This window comes from Mirounga leonina, unplaced genomic scaffold (assembly GCF_011800145.1).
Source record: "Mirounga leonina isolate KUSES-001 unplaced genomic scaffold, KU_Mleo_1.0 Mir_104, whole genome shotgun sequence".
Taxonomy (NCBI): Eukaryota; Metazoa; Chordata; class Mammalia; order Carnivora; family Phocidae; genus Mirounga; species Mirounga leonina.
The window spans coordinates 5,704,719-5,723,600 of record NW_023270231.1 but is presented as its reverse complement, the minus strand read 5'-3'; the positions used below and the strand labels follow the sequence as shown (position 1 = coordinate 5,723,600).

General features: G+C 45.8%; 1 protein-coding gene across 2 annotated transcripts in view; it reads right to left on the bottom strand.

The window, feature by feature from the left end:
• Nucleotides 1–2,399: 2,399 nt before the first annotated feature.
• TTC1 (tetratricopeptide repeat domain 1) overlaps nt 2,400–18,882 on the bottom strand; it is a 51,004-nt gene continuing 34,521 nt past the window's right edge. The window contains exons 6-9 of one of the 2 annotated variants that reach the window (XM_035013550.1): nt 15,149–15,297; nt 12,479–12,533; nt 8,141–8,310; nt 2,976–3,033 (exon numbers count right to left, since the gene is read on the bottom strand). In XM_035013550.1, coding sequence (XP_034869441.1) covers nt 8,159–8,310; nt 12,479–12,533; nt 15,149–15,297 — 356 coding nt within the window. In that variant the 3' untranslated portion in view covers nt 2,976–3,033; nt 8,141–8,158. Of the gene's footprint in view, nt 3,034–8,140; nt 8,311–12,478; nt 12,534–15,148; nt 15,298–18,882 lie in introns of both variants that reach the window. The other variant, XM_035013561.1, reaches the window with a different exon arrangement.

The window sequence follows — 18,882 nt, the reverse complement described above, 5'->3', positions numbered from 1 at the left end:
GACCATAAACTGCAGGGTGCCGAGGCTGTTCTGGGCAATACACAGGGAAGTCCAGATCAATACACTGGTCCTTGCTAGGTGAAACCAAGCTGTTGTCTTTCACTGCCTCCTACCACATTCTTTGGAAGGTGAAAAGTAGCACATAAACCTCCTAAGCTGACATTTCAATCACTTGCTGGGTCTTAAAATTTTGAGGAAAATGACTAGTTTCTAGTTATCTTGAGATAACAGATAATGGTTAGCAAAGGAGACATTTTAAAAACCAGGGACTGACCAAAGGGTACAGAATCTGGAGACTTCGGGATAGTGATGATTATTCACACTGAGAACACTTCTTGTAGAATGCCAATTAGGTTTCAAGTAGAGGAGTAGGTGTTGGTGCTATTAAGAAAATAAATATGGCCCTTACCTTCTAGGAGCTCATGGAGGCAGACAGGGGATAGTAGATCATAGTAATTAAATAAAATGTGTCTTAAAGTCTTCAAGGAAATTCTAGAAGGAGATCCAAAATTATTTTGATCCATTGCAATATTATTGGAATAAGAACATACGCAATATCAAACATTTCTATTCTATTCTCAGACATTTTCAAAAGGTTTGAATCTATTTTTTCTTCCAGATTTGTAAGTAGAGAAATAACTGTGGTTGATTAAAAAAATGCCCAAAGCAACACTCTTTGCCTTAAGAAAATTGACATCTAGTTAGATTCCCTTCCTTTCCTTTCCAGATGCATTACTTGGCCCACTGTGAGATTTCAGTGTGGTGGAAATGGAGGTCGTGGTGGAGGAGGTGGAGGAGGACAAGGGAGAGGACAAGGGGGAAGGCGTGAGAAGCAAAACCTCTAGAGCCCGCAGCAAGGGTAGCGTCTTAAGGCAGGCTGCATGGAGGCAAACACGGCTATTTCCCCACTCCCTGGGGAGGGTCAGCGCCCCGACCTCGTCCGAGTTTCAGCTGTTAAAAAGTCAAAAAACTTTCAGCTGGAAGTCTTAGTCTGACAAAGTAGCTCTCAAAATGTGGTCTGAGGGGCGCCTGGCTGGCTCAGTCTGTGGAGCATGTGACTCTTGCTCTTGAGGTCAAGAGTTCAAGCCCCAGGTTGGGTGTGGAGCTTACATTAAGAAAACAAGTAGTCTGAGGTTCTCAGCAGTTCCTGAGACCCTTTCAGGTCTCCACGGGGTCAAAGCTATTTTCGCGACAATACTAAGGAGGCATCTGCTTTTCACACTGTCCTGTCACCGGTAGGCGCGGTGCAGGATGTGCCAGACTCCAGGACATGATACTGTGATGACCCGAGTGCCGGAGCAGATCTAAGAATCTTGCTATATTCTATCAAGCCACACATGAAAGGGATTTGCAAAAATGTAGAATGATGGCATTCTTTCCGAAATGTTCTTGTTTTGGGAGGTGTTTTTCTAAAAATAGTACTTATACTAATAGGAAATGTATTTGTTATTTTTAAAGACATTACCTAAATTGTTAAGAGAATCCTGTTTCAATTTCTCATCTGGTCAACATCAGTGGATATAATCCACAAAAACAAAGCACTCTCAAGCCTCCCTCGAGCGTGAAGGGGTCCCGAGCGGGGGAGAGCTGGCAGGGGCCCCCCGGCACCGCCCTCCGCGCGGGGCGCGCTTACCGCCGAGGCTCCGTCAACTTCCGGGATTGCGCACCCACACTTTTTTCTGGAGCGTCAGGTGCCAGATCTGCCATCAAGACAGCAAAGCCGAAGTAACCACACTCCTCCTCCCTCTCCTTTCCCTCGCTAATCCCATGAAGAAGTTCATTTCACCATCTGGAAGACAGGCTCAGCGTAGAGTCAGGACTGCACATGCTTCCGCTACCCACCGACGCTCTTGAAGGGGTTTCGAGGAACGATCACAGTTCCCGCTGGGAGGAGACCCGCAACGTGACTCACACCATGAGACCTGCGCTTCCCTTCTAAAAAGGTGAAACCTGCACGTCACTGCCTTTGACACTCCAAGCAGAGCAACCGGAAGCTTTTCACCAGTAATCATCAATGCCTAGGGAAAAAATGCTAAACCTACCTTTGAAACCTCTGGGTTCAGGTAGCCTAAACGATGACAGTTTGTTCCAGGATTTACATACCACCATACCTGACGGAAGCTGTTTTTGGTTGAAACTGTTAAGACTGATGCTTGGGCAAAAACACCCATTTTATAATGATCTGCACAAACCTGAAGAAGCCCGAGACAGTTTGTGAGGTGGAGTTTCTGCGTTCTAGCACGTGGTAGAACAGTCACTTCTTCAAGATCATCTTCGAGGTGGCAACTAAGACTTTGGGCAGACTTGTGGACTCCGGTAGCACTCAGCAACACTGCTCCCGAAGCCAGAGAAGCCTTCTGCTTTAGCTGTCATTATGGGGACAAAATTCACAAGCCAGCTCAGACCGTCACAGAAAGCGTTTATTTACCACAGGAGAAACCAGGAGACGCCGGAGCCCATGCCCGGCAGCCTGGGCGGTGTGAGTCATCAGGGACAGGGGACAGCAGGCGGGAACCCCAGGAATCATGTTCGGGCAGTCTCCGACCGGCAGGTCTGCTCGGGCCGGGGGATGCTCTGGCTGGGCTCGCGTGTATAGCTCAGGGAGGTCAGCTTTGACAAGCAGGCTTCGTCCCGGACAAAGCCAAGGACAGCCAGAACCAAGGGCAAGAGCTGCAGACACCACCTTAAAATGGGAATCAAATTAGGCTTATGACATCAGAAGTGCATTTCAGCCTGATCGGAAAACAAGAGGGAAAAGGGAACACTGGGCCCCAGTGGACAGCCTGTCTTCGAGATAAAATGCTTTTAATTTAGTTAAATATTGGCAGGGCCTTCCCCCTTGTTAATAGCAAGCGGCACACAATCTCCAAGCCAGCTTTACAAGCTACTGTTAACTCTGTTATCTGTTATTATTTGGATTTTGAACAAAATTGATGGAGTAGGAACCAGTAGAGGAATCCTGTTTGATCTGGAAATTTTCGGTGGAGAGGCCAAAAGGTCGAAGAACCAAGTTCCCAAGATCTTTTAGTTTACCTGCAATGTAAAAGGGAAAATTCAGATAAATATGGGGAATAAACAGAAGCAGGAAGACCCAACCGATCCTGCCTTACTATCTGACTAGAAAACATAAAGAGCATCCCTCTGCAGTTAAAGAAAGTCCTGCTTTTAAAACTGTGAAACCTTTAGTCCCCTCGGCAATGTGGTCACTTCAGGGCTACCCATCTCCACGCCTGTGCTTTTGGAGACGACTGTGAGGGAGCCCTGCTGGTGCCCTCTGGGAAAGCAAAGCTTCCTGTCCAGACTGGCCAGAGCCAACCAAGGACACAAGCCCTGGGATGAGTGATGGCCGGACTGTTGCTCCTGGGGGGAGAAAGTACCCTGCCAGGCCCCAGGGCCTGACGCCGAGGGCAGGGGACCCTCTGAGTCTGTTCTTGGTGGAAAGCTGCAGCCTCCTGCTGAATCTGATCCCACTCGACAGACTGCTACCGAGCCTGGGTTCAGACTCAAGGAAAGCCTGAGCTTCTACACCAAAATCATCATTTCTCGGGAGATGGGGGACTCTTGTTCATTTGACAGCACTGCCCACCACAACAGTCCAGTCTCTCCTCCCTAGGATCCAGGCTTTACGCATTAATCACAGGTGAGTTCATGTCCATTAGCCAAAACTGAGACACATGGTATAACCAAGGATTTTTATGCCGATTCTACACATATGAGTGCCACAGAGTTTGTATGTCTCAAGCTGGAGTTTTCAGGACTTCTGAGAGATTTACAGGGGCAAAGGGCTAGAATATTTGAAACTAAGAGTGTTTTGGAAAATGTTGGCTGGGACAGGTGAATACACAGTTTTGACCCTCTCTGAACTGTTTTCTTGCAGGTCTGTTTCCAATGGAGAGGAGAATGGGGGTCAAAGGGAAAGAAATCCCTAATCGTCGGAGCTACAGGTTCCTTCCCGCCCTCCCACGTGTAGCAGCTTGATCCCTCTGAGGCCTCCCACCTTGAAGAAAAGCCCAGGTAAAGAACTTATAGACACATAACCTTGACATTTCAAGGCATTTTCTCATAATTCATGGAAAGAACTTTTGGTCTCAGTCTAAGATTTAGCTCCCAGAAGCTCACCATATTCTGAGGAAGCTCCCAGAACCCAGGCTGACCATTCTGCAGGCAGGCCTCCCAACCCTAAGCTGAACACAGGTGCCGGGCGCAGTCCATCCCTGCACACGGGTGGCGGCCGCCCAGGGAGGGGCCACACCAAGCACAGAGAGGAGCGGCGTCCTCGGGCAAGCGGGAGTGCCCCAGGGCCCTGGCAGTCTATCCTGGGGGTGACGAAGGAGGGCGGGAAGCCGAATAAAATGTCACTGATGGCACAAGCCTTGGCTCTTCGGAGTGAGCCAAGTGAGACTGCATCTCAAGCGGTCTTCACCTTGCGCTGCTGGAGGGAGCAGCGCCGCCCGCCTGAGCCTCTGTTCGAGGGGCCTCTGTTCGAGGGGCCGCTGGGAGTGGCGGCCGAGGCCGGGGCGCCCCGTGCACGGAGGCGGCCCCTACTCTGCGGCACGGTGGGAGCTACCGAGTAAAGCTGGCTCTCGGCCTTTGCGACGCGCTCAGTCCAGCGGCCGAGGGAGGCGTCCCAGGACAGCCTGCACGTCCCAGCGCTCGAGGGACCGGGGCTGACGGGGCGCGGCAGGGGCACAGACGGAGAGGGACAGGGAGGGCCTTTGGCAGCTTTTCCCTCTGCCTGACTGGCTGCAGACCCTGCCCGCCACTCTTCGCTGCACTGACTCTGTGGATGGCACTCAGGAAAACGTGCTTCTCTCACTGCGGGCGGCGCGTCCCCGTCCGTGACCCAGCTCGGGAGGGGCAGACCAGGTACTGTGACAGCCAACTGTGGCTCCTCGGTGGCTTTGCTGGAACTTTCTTAGCACTGCAGTGCTGTGTGAGACTTCCGTCTCTCCTCCACAGGCAGCTGACGGCTCTCCGCCCCAGGCCCCCCTGCAGGTGCTTCCCCAGTCAGTCTCTTGTACTTCGAATCCCATCCTGGCTTCGGTTTCCCTGACGACCCAACCTACACACGAGGCTATGGGTCTTTGTCCTTCCGTTCTCAGCCTTTTTACCATTCCACAATAGTTTCACTCTCTTATCTCCAGAACAGAACAGAAGAGAACAGAACACAGGAAGTTCTGCTTGCTCAGTGACACAACGGACCGAAGTGCCCGAGACACCTACTAAAGACACACAGTGAAAAAGTCTCTGCGCCAGGGAAGACCTGAGGTTACCAACGGTCCTAAGTTCTCATGTGTGGCATCTTGCTGTGTGTGGTGGGGACGCAGGGACCGGAGACGGCCACCGCCCCAGAAGAAGCTGCGATGCGATGGGGAAGACCAGCCCTACACACGGAAGCCGGAGGTGCAGAGGTAAGCGGAGACACAGTGTGCCAGGAGAGGTCGTAGGAGGTCCACTCCGTGCCCGGGGGCAGGGAGGACGGGAGAGCCGGCAGAGCTTCTCGGGGAAGCGTGTGCCCTGGGATCACCAGGCAAGGACAGACAGGACTGCAGCCACCTGAGGCAGAGGGAGTGAGCGCGCAGGCAGACATGGTGTGAATAAATGCATAAGAAGGGCGGGCAAGGGCGGGCAAGGGCAGGCAGTGTGTTCAGTGGGCTCAAAGGCAGGTGGAAGGGCACGTCCCGGTGGGTTCTTATGAGCCAGGCCAGAGGTCTGTGGTTCCTGTGCCACAGGGAAGAATGAATCAGAAGAGGAGACCCTGGAGTGAGTGCAACGTCATGGGAAAGAAGCCATTTATTCCCCGAACAAACATCTGAATGTCTAATGCTGGGTAGAGCAGCTCTGAGGGGCGCCTGGCTGGCTCAGTCGGCAGAGCACGCCACTGGATCTCAGGGTTCTCAGTCCAAGTTGGGTGTAGAGATTACTTAAAAATGAAATCTTAAGGGACGCCCAGATGGCTCAGTCAGTCGGTTAAGCGTCCGACTCTTGATTTCGGCTCAGGTCATGATCTCAGGGTCATAAGACTGAGCCCCACGTCAGGCTCCGCCCTCGGTGTGGAGCCTGCTTAAGATTCTCTCTGTCCCTCTCCCTCCGCCCCTCTCCACCTATATATAAGACCTTAAAAAAAAAAAAAGCTCTGAAATCAGACTAAGGCCGGTGAGAACATAAGGGAACAGAGCAAAACATTACGGTATAACCAACAAATTTTTGGTTTCTGAAAACTCATCTTTTGTTATGGTAACAGCAGAGAAGCATCTTCAGTAGCGGTCATGCCCATAAATACGTACACAATCACACTGAGTTTTCCTGCTGCTGTTTAGAGTCGGGTTGGACACGCACAGACTAATGCAGCCTCCTGGTCCCTAAGACAGAATCATTTGCCAAATTAGCCTATCTGCCACCTTTTCCACTGGCTGCCAAATTCTACACCTTCCCTATCTGGGCAGCACTCAGTTAGGTTGCCTTATTTCCACTTGCAGCAGATCCGGCACCATCGCTCAGCCGGAATGTGTCAGCATGTCCCTAACTTAGGATCTCCTCTGTTAGTCTAGACTGCAGGCAAAGAGAAGAGTCCAAAACTGCTTGTGCTCAGACAAGAATGTTTATTGGACGAGAGAACAACCCTTGTCACTGGATCCAGAACTGATAAATACTAGTTTCTATGCCTCCAAGCAACACTGTATCACAACAACCCAATGGACTCATTATGTGTAACTTCTCTTTGGAGCTACTAACTGTGTCCATTTACCCCGAGGGGAGCCAGGAATGCCATTTGTTTTCACGTCCTTAAGATCCCTGGGGTTTGGGCCCAGTGGGATGCAAGGGAATCCTGACATGGCATTCCCTCTTACGAGGCAGGCGCTAAGCCACAGAAGCGGCCTCTTGCTTTCCTCTGAGGAAAAGGCTTATCAAGAGACAGCACAGAATATGGAAGATAAAATTCACAGCCAAGGGGCGCCTGGGTGGCTCAGTTGTTAAGCGTCTGCCTTCGGCTCAGGTCATGATCCCAGGGTCCTGGGATTGAGCCCCGCATCGGGCTCCCTGCTCCGCGGGAAGCCTGCTTCTCCCTCTCCCACTCCCCCTGCTTGTGTTCCCTCTCTTGCTGTGTCTCTCTCTGTCAAATAAATAAAATCTTAAAAAAAAAAAAAAATTCACAGCCAAATCAAATGCCTGTATGAGCTCTTGGGTGAGCGGAGGCTGAGCTAAGCCTTACCAAGAACTGTCAAAGAAGCGGGAGTGATTCTCCTGAGAGGAGCTGAAGGAGTGACAACCAGGAAAGGAGGCAGAGAGTAGGGCAGTGAGAATCTACACACTGATACTCCCTGAGGGAATAACTGCAGGAAGGAAGTGGTTCAGAGGCACTCATGTGGCCGGAGTACAAAATACTGCATGTATAATGAGTATTAGGCAGGGTCGTCGCATGAAGAGAAATATGGAAAACAAAAACAAAAAAAAAAAACCCCTCGATTTCCAGGGTATCCACATGTATGGCTTCAGCAGTTTTAAGAGTCAGTGACAATGTCAGGACTTTCTTGTGACCCTGGGTAAGGGAGCTGATTCTAGAACCCTGTACTATGCAGAGCAGAGAAGCTTGTAATGCACAGGGAGAGGCAAAAGAATATGTTCAATCTTTGCCAAGATAATGAATGAATTATTCCTAAGCTCCCTTCTATAGTTCTTGCTCAAGGCATCAGACAAGATGGTTTTCTTAAATCAGTTCACAAACGTGCGCTCATGAGGTTGCTAGTGGTCAGGAATGAACACTGGAGAAACTTCAGGAATCAGGAGAGCAGAAATATGTTCCAAGAAGGTGTAAGGAGGTGATGGTATGAGGGGAAGACCTGGGCCGGATGGTGAACAAGGCCCAGGTGTGTGCTGGAGCAGCCGGGCAGGAAGCAGTGCAGGTGTCCGGGAGAGGAAAGGACTACTGGGCTATGCCCAGTCCCCCCGGTCTCTGGTTCCTTTTAGGGAGTCAGAGAGTTTCAAGGGGTGGCTCTAGGTTTTCCAGGTCAGGACAGGAACCTGGCAGCTCTTGGTTAAGGTAAGAAGAGCAGCATCTCATGGAACGGTTAGAACACAAGCTCCACCAGCTACTGGGATATAACCCCACCCGAGGACCTGGGTGGTAGCCCCTACCCACCTGGTAAACGGTGACAACCTACAGTGAGCTGACTCGATTTCTCCAGTGACAGCTTGTCCAAATAAACACCAGAAATGGAACATGGCAAGGAATGGCTGGCCACAGAGAGCTGTCTGAGATCTCAAGTCTAGTGCATTCTGAAATGTCTTTTTCTTTTTTCTCTGCTGCAGCTACAGCACAAGGACGGAAAGGCAAAACTCAGTGACATGCTGCTTCTGCTCAGGAGGAACTTCTCAGAGCAGAGTGGCTGACCACTCTTGGCCGCATCCCTGCAATGCACCCTCCATCCCCCCTTCTAGGTCCTCTCTTGAGCTGCCTCCACACGGCCCCCACGCATCAGTCACACACCCACACAGCGCTGGATAAACGCGAGTGTGCACCAGAAACATCTAGAGGGGTTGTCGGAACTCAGAGCACTGCGCTCCACCCTGACCTCTGATTTAGTAGGATGGGCGTGGAGCCTGAAAACGGGCATTCTGAACGAGTTCTCATGTGAAGCTGGTCTGAGCAATGCATTCTGCGAACCAGCCCCAAAAGATAATTTGCTTTTGTAGCTGGCCAGTGGAATCTTGATCAGGAGCCTGATACTGAAAACTAATTGTGGACACCTGTCTCTAGTGATTGGCGGGACAGGCTGCCCCGGGCGGAGTGTCTCTCTTACATGATGTGAAAATAGCCCACGTTACTTTTTGGAGAAAGCAAACAACTTTATCTTCCACCTCACAGTTCAATTCAACAAGATGACAAGAGATCAAGGAAGAACTACAAACACACATGTACAGATTCTTAGCAATTCTACTTGTTTGAGATTTCATGGCTGGGCTAGGATATAGGACAACACAATTTACAAACGATGATGACAAAAGTCTTCATCCCATTCTTTTCTATTTGCAACCAAGGCTTATTCAGAGATCTATTAGTATCATCATCTGGCCTCTAAGTACACAGCCCTCGCGCTCACCTCAATGCCAGGATGAGGCTCACCTCATCGCGCACTGTGTATAGAATCTACCCCAGGAAGGCACTCGTCCGTCTCCCCTTTAAGGTTAAACAGCCATGCTGCCCAAGATGCTCCTGAATGCAGAGCAATACACTAAACATCTGCCCTCAGTGTCCTCCAGCTGAGCAGAGGAGCTTCAGGGATTCTGAAAATGTCTCATCAGTTTTACCTTTGAAACTGTTTTTACTGTTTACCTATGTGGACAAAAATTTAATGAAATCAAAACCAGAAATAAATTAGATACAGATACTCATAAGGCTGTGCCTACCATCTAAATCCGATTTCAAATTTTTATGTTCCTCAAACTTGCCTGGTTATTCTGATTATAATAAATGCTATATATTTGAACTGATACAAATAAAATACCACTCCTTGTTTTCTATGTTGTGATTTCATGTAAAATTTTTTTTCTTGCCTTTTTTACTAGCTGTTCTAATTTGGTGTAATCACCTAAGATTTTTTTAAAAAGTTCTCTGGGGCGCTTGGGTGGCTCATTTGGTTAAGCGTCTGCTTTCAGCTTGGGTCGTGATCCCAGGGCCCTGGGATCGAGCCCCGCCATCGGGCTCCCTGCTCAGTGGGGAGCCTGCTTCTCCCTCTCCTTCCTGCTCCTGCCCTCTCTTGCTATCTGTCTCTCTCTCTCTCCAATGAATAAATAAAATCTTAAAAAATAAAAAAATAAAAAGTTCTCCTATTTAAAAAAAAAAAAGTGAAAAATCACTAGATTTGAGCAAAGCCAAATAAATAGGGCATTGGTCACTAACTAGTACTACCAGTCCCTTAAAAAAGCTCTCAGCCTCCTGGGGTGCTCTGTCCAGCACCAATGACCATACCCTAAGTCCTTTTAAACCTTAAATTTCCTGGCTTATTATGGCCATGAGGCTAAGCTTCCCAGAGAAAAGGACAAAAGGAAACACACCAGTTGCTGACCACTTTCCTCAAATCTGAAGCCAACATGCTTGTTCTCTGTGATTAGCAAGGACTGCAGCACTATGACTGATGGCCACTCTGGGTCTCCACGCTTGTTCTAATGATATTTCTAAATGATAGGCTAGAAAGGGAGGAGCAAGTATGTTTAGTATGTTCTACCCCCTTCATTATTCCAGTTGGGATTTTTTTTTCCCATGGAGGCAACTACAGGGCTCCTCTAACAAAAAGGAAGTCAACTTACTTGACTTGAAAAAGCAAGTCAAAGATTGTTGAACAAACCTAAATAAAAGCTCACCTTGTTAAATAATTACCTAACTTCGTAAATGCCAATGACAAATGGTGTTGAACAGTTTTTCAAATCTTTAACTGCTGGTATTTCAATAGAAGCCAAGCATTTCCAGGGAAACCAGCACTAAAAATCGTGCAGTCCGCTGCAAAAAGCTTGCTCAGAACATTTAAGGGGTGGCATTGTTTTGCAGAGTGAGTAGCCTCCAAGGATCTCACAGCACATGAAGCACAGTTATGTCATCTGTAACAGGGAGGGAAGAACTCCAGAAAGCTTTTGTGGGGCCGAGATTCCATATAGAGAGTGGTTTCTCCCTTTTAGGCTCTCTGATGGTGGGGAACACCTAGAAGCAATATCTTACTCGTGATCTTTATACTTAGGAAGAAGATAAAGGAGTCTAGCCATTCATACTGTTTCTGTGTAACAACAAACTGACATAATATTTACCAAACAACTTAAACTGTTTAAGTCTGATGAGAGGAGAATTCATTACAGAAGCAACTGAGAACGAATTCAACTTGAGTATTTCAAACGAAGAGGCCAATATAAGTAAAACCCAAAGCCCTGGAGACAGAAACTTCAGCTCATGAGAAGTTAGAGTGACTGAGGCAGCCAGGCAAGGAGAAATGAAGTTTTGATTCCATCTGGAATTGACAATGGCTGCAAGATTCAGTTTATATCCATCCCTTTAGGGTTTCATATTGGCTCAAAAAAATGGACCCAGAGCACAACGCCTAAGGGTCTTCTCCAAGTCCACCATGGCCAGCCCGACATCATCTCTTTCAGCATGAAATACAGCTCAGCTAAGTACACATACTATCTTTTTTCTAAAACAAAAGTCATTGTTAGTATAGGTGGAAAATGCTCTTTTCCCTCTTCCTTGAAGAAAGAGCACCTCCAAAATAATTTTTCTGCTCAAACATAGTGTCAAATTTAAATATGTAAATTAGGGAAAGAGTGTCTTTTGGAAAAACTGGGGAAGGCTCCAGAAGTCTCCCCAACTCTAAAAACAGTTCTCAGCAGGGGCCAGAGGGTTGTGGACTGTTTACATTTTTTTTTTTTTTAAAGATTTAAAGATTTTATTTATTTGTTTGACAGAGAGAGACACAGCGACAGAGGGAACACAAGCAGGGGGAGTGGGAGAGGGAGAAGCAGGCTCCCCGCAGAGCAGGGAGCCCGATGCGGGGCTCGATCCCAGGACCCTGGAATCATGACCTGAGCCGAAGGCAGACGCTTAACGACTGAGCCACCCAGGCGCCCCATGGACGGCTTCTTCTCAGTCAGCTCTGCGAGCAGAGTGATCCTTTGGAAAATATGTTCAAATGGCCAAGCTCAATTTATTTTAAGATTTTTTCCTTTAGGCCCATGTGATTGCAATATATTAAATTCAGTTCATATGGTGGATTTAGAAAATACTCATTAAGGAAGAATACAAAACAGATCTTGAGCAGGGAAGTATCAGGTTATGAGGAGAATATACTGGGCAGGTGTCTGTCCAAGAACCTTTACTCCCCTTAGTCAAGCAGACTATTCATGGGGGGCTTCTCTGATTCCAACTATAACATGCTTTGGCAGGTACGAGAACTAAACCATTAGTCCATCCTCCTGAGCTCCACTCAGTCTTCTGTCCCCTCACTATTTACTCCTAATTGCTGCCCTCTTGTGTCTTCTCAAACACTAATGGGACTCTCAAAGCCATTTTCAAAACAAACATTCCCTTGGTTCAGACACGGTTTTGACTTGCAGTAGCTTTTTCTAATGAAATTAAAACTTAAGTTGTTTATTCAATGAAGAAACTCAACTGTTTTCATGTAATTCATGATCTGAAATAGAGGTTAGTGGGATCCCAGGTTGAATCATGTTTGCATTCTTGAAGGCAGGAAAATTTCTCAGGAAAAACAAAATAGAAGTTTAGTTTTTCAAAAGCTGACATCCTCTCTAAGCCACTCTAACCCTTCTGGAGTCAAAGACAGCTCAGACCTTGCTATGGCTCATACAACAAACGATGGGCCCCAAAGCTATTTCTAACTGTTGTGTTCTCCTCCAGCAAATCCCAAATCCTGCTGTCCCTCACCCCTGCCTCCTAGCTACTAGGGTCATGGGAAAGTAAGGGAAGCAAACTTACCTAACATCTCTGCCTTTAGCCTTTCATTACGTTCTTCAATCTGTTTAGGTAATCTCTGAGGGGAAAAGAGGAGAAACAAGGGCTGGTGAAAAATCTTTTGGCTTTATTTTGAATTTGAGAAACAAGCTTAACGTGAGTCAGATCGGATGATGTACATATATAAGATCCTATTAAATACAGAAAAAAACAAGTATTTGTGGGTGAGTTACACAAAGAGGGGTTTTGTTTGGTTCACTGCTCTATTCCCAGTTCTTGGCACAGTGGCCCAGGGAGGACCTCAATAAAAATTTGGTAAATACATAGACAAAAAAATTTCTGAAAGAATACATTCCAGGGCGCCTGGGTGGCTCAGTTGGTTAAGCGACTGCCTTCGGCTCAGGTCATGATCCTGGAGTCCCTGGATCGAGTCCCGCATCGGGCTCCCTGCTCGGCAGGGAGCCTGCTTCTGCCTCTGACCCTCCCCCCTCTCATGTGCTTTCTGTCTGTCTCAAATAAATAAATAAAAAAATCTTAAAAAAAAAAAAAAAAAAGAATACATTCCAGATGTTTACATTGGTATATTTAGGTGGTGGGATTATGGGTTATATATTTTTAATTTTTTGGCTGACTTGTATTTTTTAACTTGAAGTCCTTTCTTAGTATAATCTAAGTTGTTGAGAAGGGGTCAGATCAATATTGGATGTCCCTAAATGAATCACCTACTCAGGGTTTTTCAGTCTTGGCACTACTGATATTCTGGACTAGGTAATTCTTTGTTGTGAAGGCTGTCTTACGCATTGTAGGAGGTTTAGAGCATTCTTGGCCACTAGATGCCAAGAGTACCATTCCAGTCATGCCAATCAAAGTGTCTCCAGACACTGCCAAATGTCCCTGGAAACCAAATCATCCCACTTGAAAATCAATGATCTAGATTAGAGTCTTTATTGTATAGCTGCTTTTAGCTCTGTAATTGGCCCTAAGTACTCTGCAATTTTAGTAACAACCCAGTTATAATAATTCAAAATAAAACAAATTCGTTATGCATAAAACAACTGACATAAAAGGCTCCCTTTTACAGAAGGTTTAGAACCAATGTGACAAGAATAAAGGCTACCGGGGCACCTGGGTGGCTCAGTCATTAAGCATCTGCCTTCGGCTCAGGTCATGATCCCAGGGTCCTGAGATCGAGCCCCACATCGGGCTCCCTGCTCAGCGGGAAGCCTGCTTCTCCCTCTCCCACTCCCCCTGCTTGTGTTCCCTCTCTAGCTGTCTCTCTCTCTGTCAAATAAATAAAAAATCTTTAAAAAAAAAAAAAAAAGAATAAAGGCTACCAAGAGTTTGGCTAAGATTTTAAGAACTCTATTCCCCTTCCTTGTGTCAAATTTAAGTCAATCCTACCACCATTCAGAGATGTTAAAAGTCAGATAAAGGGTTAAAACCAATTTCAAACTGCTGATGTCTTTTAATGATCCAAACCAGTCTATCTCCCATTATTCCCCTTCTGGATAAATAAAAGATCAGTTATTATTATTATTTTTTATTTTTTTTTTTAGTATTTTTTTTTTTTTTTAAGATTTATTTATTTATTTATTTGAGAGAGAGAATGAGACAGAGAGAGAGAGCATGAGATGGGGGAGGATCAGAGGGAGAAGCAGACTCCCTGCTGAGCAGGGAGCCTGATGCGGGGACTCGATCCCGGGACTCCAGGATCATGACCTGAGCAGAAGGCAGTCGCTTAACCAACTGAGCCATCCAGGCGCCCCAAGATCAGTTATTATTGAAGGAAGAGAGTACAAGCGGGAGGGGCAGAGACGGAGAGAGAATCTTTTTTTTCTTTTTAAGATTTTATTTATTTATTTAAGACAGAGAGAAAGAGAGAGAGACTGAGAGCAAGCATGAGCAGGGGGGAGGGGCAGAAGCAGGCTCCCCGCTGAGCAGGGAGCCCGACATGGGGCTTGATCCCAGGACTCCAAGGTCATGACCTGGGCCGAAAGCAGCTGCTTAACCGATTGAGCCACCCAGGCCAGAGACAGAATCTTAAGCAGACTCTCTGAGGAACCCAACGCGGGGCCTGATCTCGAGACCCTGAGATCATGACCCCAACTGAAACCAAGAGTCGGATGCTCAACCAACTGCACCATCCAAGTGCCCCTGGAGTTATTTTTAAGGGGAAAAAAACCCAGTAACATTTAGCTAATTGACAACTGACACAAAAATATGTTTATTAGAACCAAGAGGATCTGTAGTGCCATGGACAAGAGTAAGAGTAATTTTAAGAAAGATAAGAAGGCTAATCTGGAATATATTTAATTGGAAGTATGCTGGCCATATGATAGTAAATAGAAACTTGGTGACTGAAAAGGATGGGCAGAAAACCAGAAGTTTATTACCTCTAATATATTACTCAGACTCATTTTGGACTAAACTGTACAAGATTTCCATAGTCTAATAATGAAACTGAGTTCTCATTAATCCTACAGATTAAAGGTTTACACAGTTAACACTTAAAGAATGGTACATGGTCACAGAGGGTCTGTGACCACCACTTCAAAGTTAGATCTCGCATATATTTTGATAAGCCCTTAAAAATATACAAATGGAAGGTAGTCGGGTCCCAGAGGATTATCTAAGATTCAATGAGTAGCAACACAGGGAACAGAACAAAAAATATTTTTTAAAAATTAGGTTTACCATGCAAGCTTCTCTTGCTTGATGTACGGATGGATCTTTTTCTAAAATGGATTTATAGTCCTCCAGGGCTTCATCTAGCTTGTCCGTTTTCTCGTACAACTCCGCTCTCCTCAGTATTGCCCTGATATAGCAGGGGTTTAACTGAATTGCTGTAAAAAGAGAAGAAATCATTGTTACTATGAAGAAAAAGGGCCTGCCTGTGCCCAGCTGTATTGTGTTTCTTTATTAACCACCCGCCAAGGGTCTAAAAGGAAGAGTCATTTGTCAAAGACTACACCTGGCACTGACACACTTTCTCCGTAAAGGGCAAGACAACACATAATTTCCGCTTTGCAGGACAGACCATCTCTGTCACAACTATTCATCCCTGCTACTGTAGCACAAAAGAAACCACAGACCATGTAGAAGAAAATAAAGATGGCTGTCCTCCAAGAAACCTTTGTTTATGGACACTGAACTTTGAATTTCATAGAATTTTCCTATGTCACAAAATATATTTTTTTTAAAGATTTTATTTATTTATTTATAGGACAGAGAGAGACACAGTGAGAGAGGGAACACAAGCAGGGGGAGTGGGAGAGGGAGAAGCAGGCTCCCCACGGAGCAGGAAGCCCGATGTGGGGCTCGATCTCAGGACCCTGGGATCATGACCTGAGCCGAAGGCAGACGCTTAACGACCGAGCCACCCAGGTGCCCCATATTTCTTTTTTGATTTCCAACCATTTAAAAATGTAAAACCATTCTCAGCTCGGGGGCTGTACACAAGCAGGTGGCAGGTTGAGTTTGGCTTGGGGGCTGTAGTGTACAAAACCCAGGTCTACACCCAAAGTTCTGTTTTCACATACTTGCCCTTTGTCTAGTTCGGAACAGGCCAGAACACAGAGCCCTCATGCACAGTCCAAAAGTGAGAGAATTTGAAGGTACAAATTAAAGAATTGAGGGAAAACAGTTTGGTGGCAGACTCTGCTATCATTCTCTTTTTTCTAGGCCTCAACACCCGAGGTTATGCCTTGACTACTGAGGTTTTTAGCTAAACCCTCACTGTTCCTTCAGACTTCGTTCCAACACCTTTAGGTCACCGATGCATAATATCCTTTCCTTTATCCAGCAATGACTGCCCTTCTAAACATCCTTTGCCCATGTTTTGGATCAACTGTACTGCATTTCTCCTATTCTTTTGAGTTGTTTCTTTTTCTGTTAGAAAGCAAGGTCATGGCTCCATAACTTTTTTTCTTCAAGTAATATACTCAATTTTTATTCATTCAGGTTTTCAGTAACTGTTTCTTTAGTACCTAATATCTGTACCTCATGCAGTGTATCTCTGGAGTATAGTGGTAAACAAGACAGACAAAGTCCTCCTTCTCACAAAGCTTTAAGCTATTCTAGTAGGCTAGAGGAGACAGCATACAGGCATATAATTTCAGACAGTCGCAGCGCTATATAGAAAAATGAAACAATGTAAGTAAATGCAAGTGAAAGGGGAAATAAGGTAACTTCAGACAGCAGTCGAAGACTATGAAAAGGGAATATCTGAGGGAGGCCAGCCATTTGAAAGGAGAAGTGTACCAGGAAGAGGGACCAACAAGAGTAAAGGCTCCAAAACAATAACAACCTTGGCATATTAGTGACTAGGCTCAGGGCTGGGGAACGGGTAAGGCTGAAGATATGGGCAAGGACCAGAGCATGGAGGCCTTGCTGGCCAGGGAAAGGAGCGTACACTTTTTCCTAAGTGTGACAAGAAGGCACGGGAACGGCTGCCAGCAGACTAAAGACATCATCTGATTTAGAGCTTTAAAGGACTCCTTGGGCCGCAGTGTGGAGGGCAAGAATGAAAGCAGTGAGGTGGCTGGCAGCCTACTGCAGTGGTCCGGATGACAGAGACTGCTGGCTAAGCTGGTTGTTGTGGAGAGGGAGAGAAAAGGCCACATTAAATATATGTCTTTGAACTAGAGCCCAGAGGACTTGCTAATTAATTATGTGGAATGAAAGAAAGAGAATAAGCAAGTGAATGGATGGTAATGCCATTTATAAGAATGAAAAAACCAAACTGCAAGTTGTTTGCGGGTATGTGGGTGAGGGGACTGGGGAGGCCCCAGTCTGTTCTGGGCACCTTAAATCTTCAATGCTTACCAGACATCCAAGAATATTGAGATGTCAAGTTTGCAATGGGATACAGGGGGTCCAGACAACAGGAAAGAGCTGAAGATATAAACTGTAGATGGCATTTAACATTTCAGAACTGGATGAGATCATACAAGGAAAATTTATAGAGGGAAAAAAAGAAGAGGGCTCTATGTGGGACTAAGATCTAGCGACTTTAAAAATGTCAAGGCTGACATAGAAGCCAGCAAAACAGAGTAAGGAATAGCCAATGAAACAAGAAAAAAAAAAGAGGAATGATACACTGTTATTAAATGCTTTGGGGAGATGAGTAAAGAGAGGATAGAGAAGCCACTATTGAGTTGAGCAAGATGAAGTGGTGGGTGATGTTTACAAGATGAGTTTCCAGTGGCACCGAACAGAAGCCTAGTGGATGTGGAATGAGGAGAGAATGGGAGAAGACAAAGTAGACACAGCAAGTATAGATTTACTGTTGTGATGAAGAGGATCAGAGAAATGGTACAGTAGTTTGGGGGGGGGGGGATACTGGTTCAGGAGAAGGTTTTCTGAAGGAACCCAAATCCCTAACATTTCAACTTTACATGCAGTCAACCTCCCCTTAGTCTGGTACATCGTATTCTCTTAAAATATCCCCAACTGCAATATCATAATATCCACAGGAAAAGTTCTCCAGTGACTTCTATTACATCTTTTAAAAAAGTCAACCCCTAATTTACATTTTCACCCAGATACTGCCTCCTTTTCAACTAGTGGATAATTTCTAACAATGCAAATATATATTGAAGAGAAAGAACTTGTTCCAAGATCACTTTATAAAAACCTCTAAAATCAACATAGTGATTTTCTTTCCCAATCCATATGAAGAGAATGAACTTTAACTTTAGGCCAAAGCTGAAGAGTCTAAGGTGAGTGGTATCAAATATTATTCCATGTGACTAGTGCTAACGAGCTCCAATATGACCTCAGGAAGATGCTGTTAAGTCCTCTGAAGGTTTGTGAACTGTGTCTGGAGTACTGGAGTGAGGGGGGAAGGGACCTTAATACAAATAAACCATACTACTGTCAATGATTTTGCCTGTGGGTACAAGGTACGCAGCCCATAATGACTATGTATAAGCACATGAGTATTGGTTTAAGCAAATCCCAAAACCAACCTCGAAAACACTTTCCTCCACTTCCTCTCATTTTCTGGGCAAGGCTCCTACACTTGGGGGTACAGCTGGAAATGAACTATGTTTCCTAGTGTATGCCTTGGTAATCAGGCTTACAAGGCATTTTCTAATGATTTGGTTACAGAAAAAGAGGTCTGAACATCAGTAACTTGTTCCTAATTTACAAGACCAGTGCTCTAACCCCTGAGCTATGGAGCCAACCACAACTTGTTCCTAATTTAAACTCGAGCCTAATTTAAACTTGAGCCACACGTCTCACATAAATTAAGGTTAAATACCTTCCTCCAAACAAAATAGCACATTCAGAATTAGTTCCAGCCCAACATATAATAGATCAAAAGTACTTTGCTAGATTCAAAGGTACTAACAGTTTCATTCAGATACCAAGAAATACCAACTATAAAGAAAGAAAGCCAACAGAGGTGATTAATTAATGTAAAG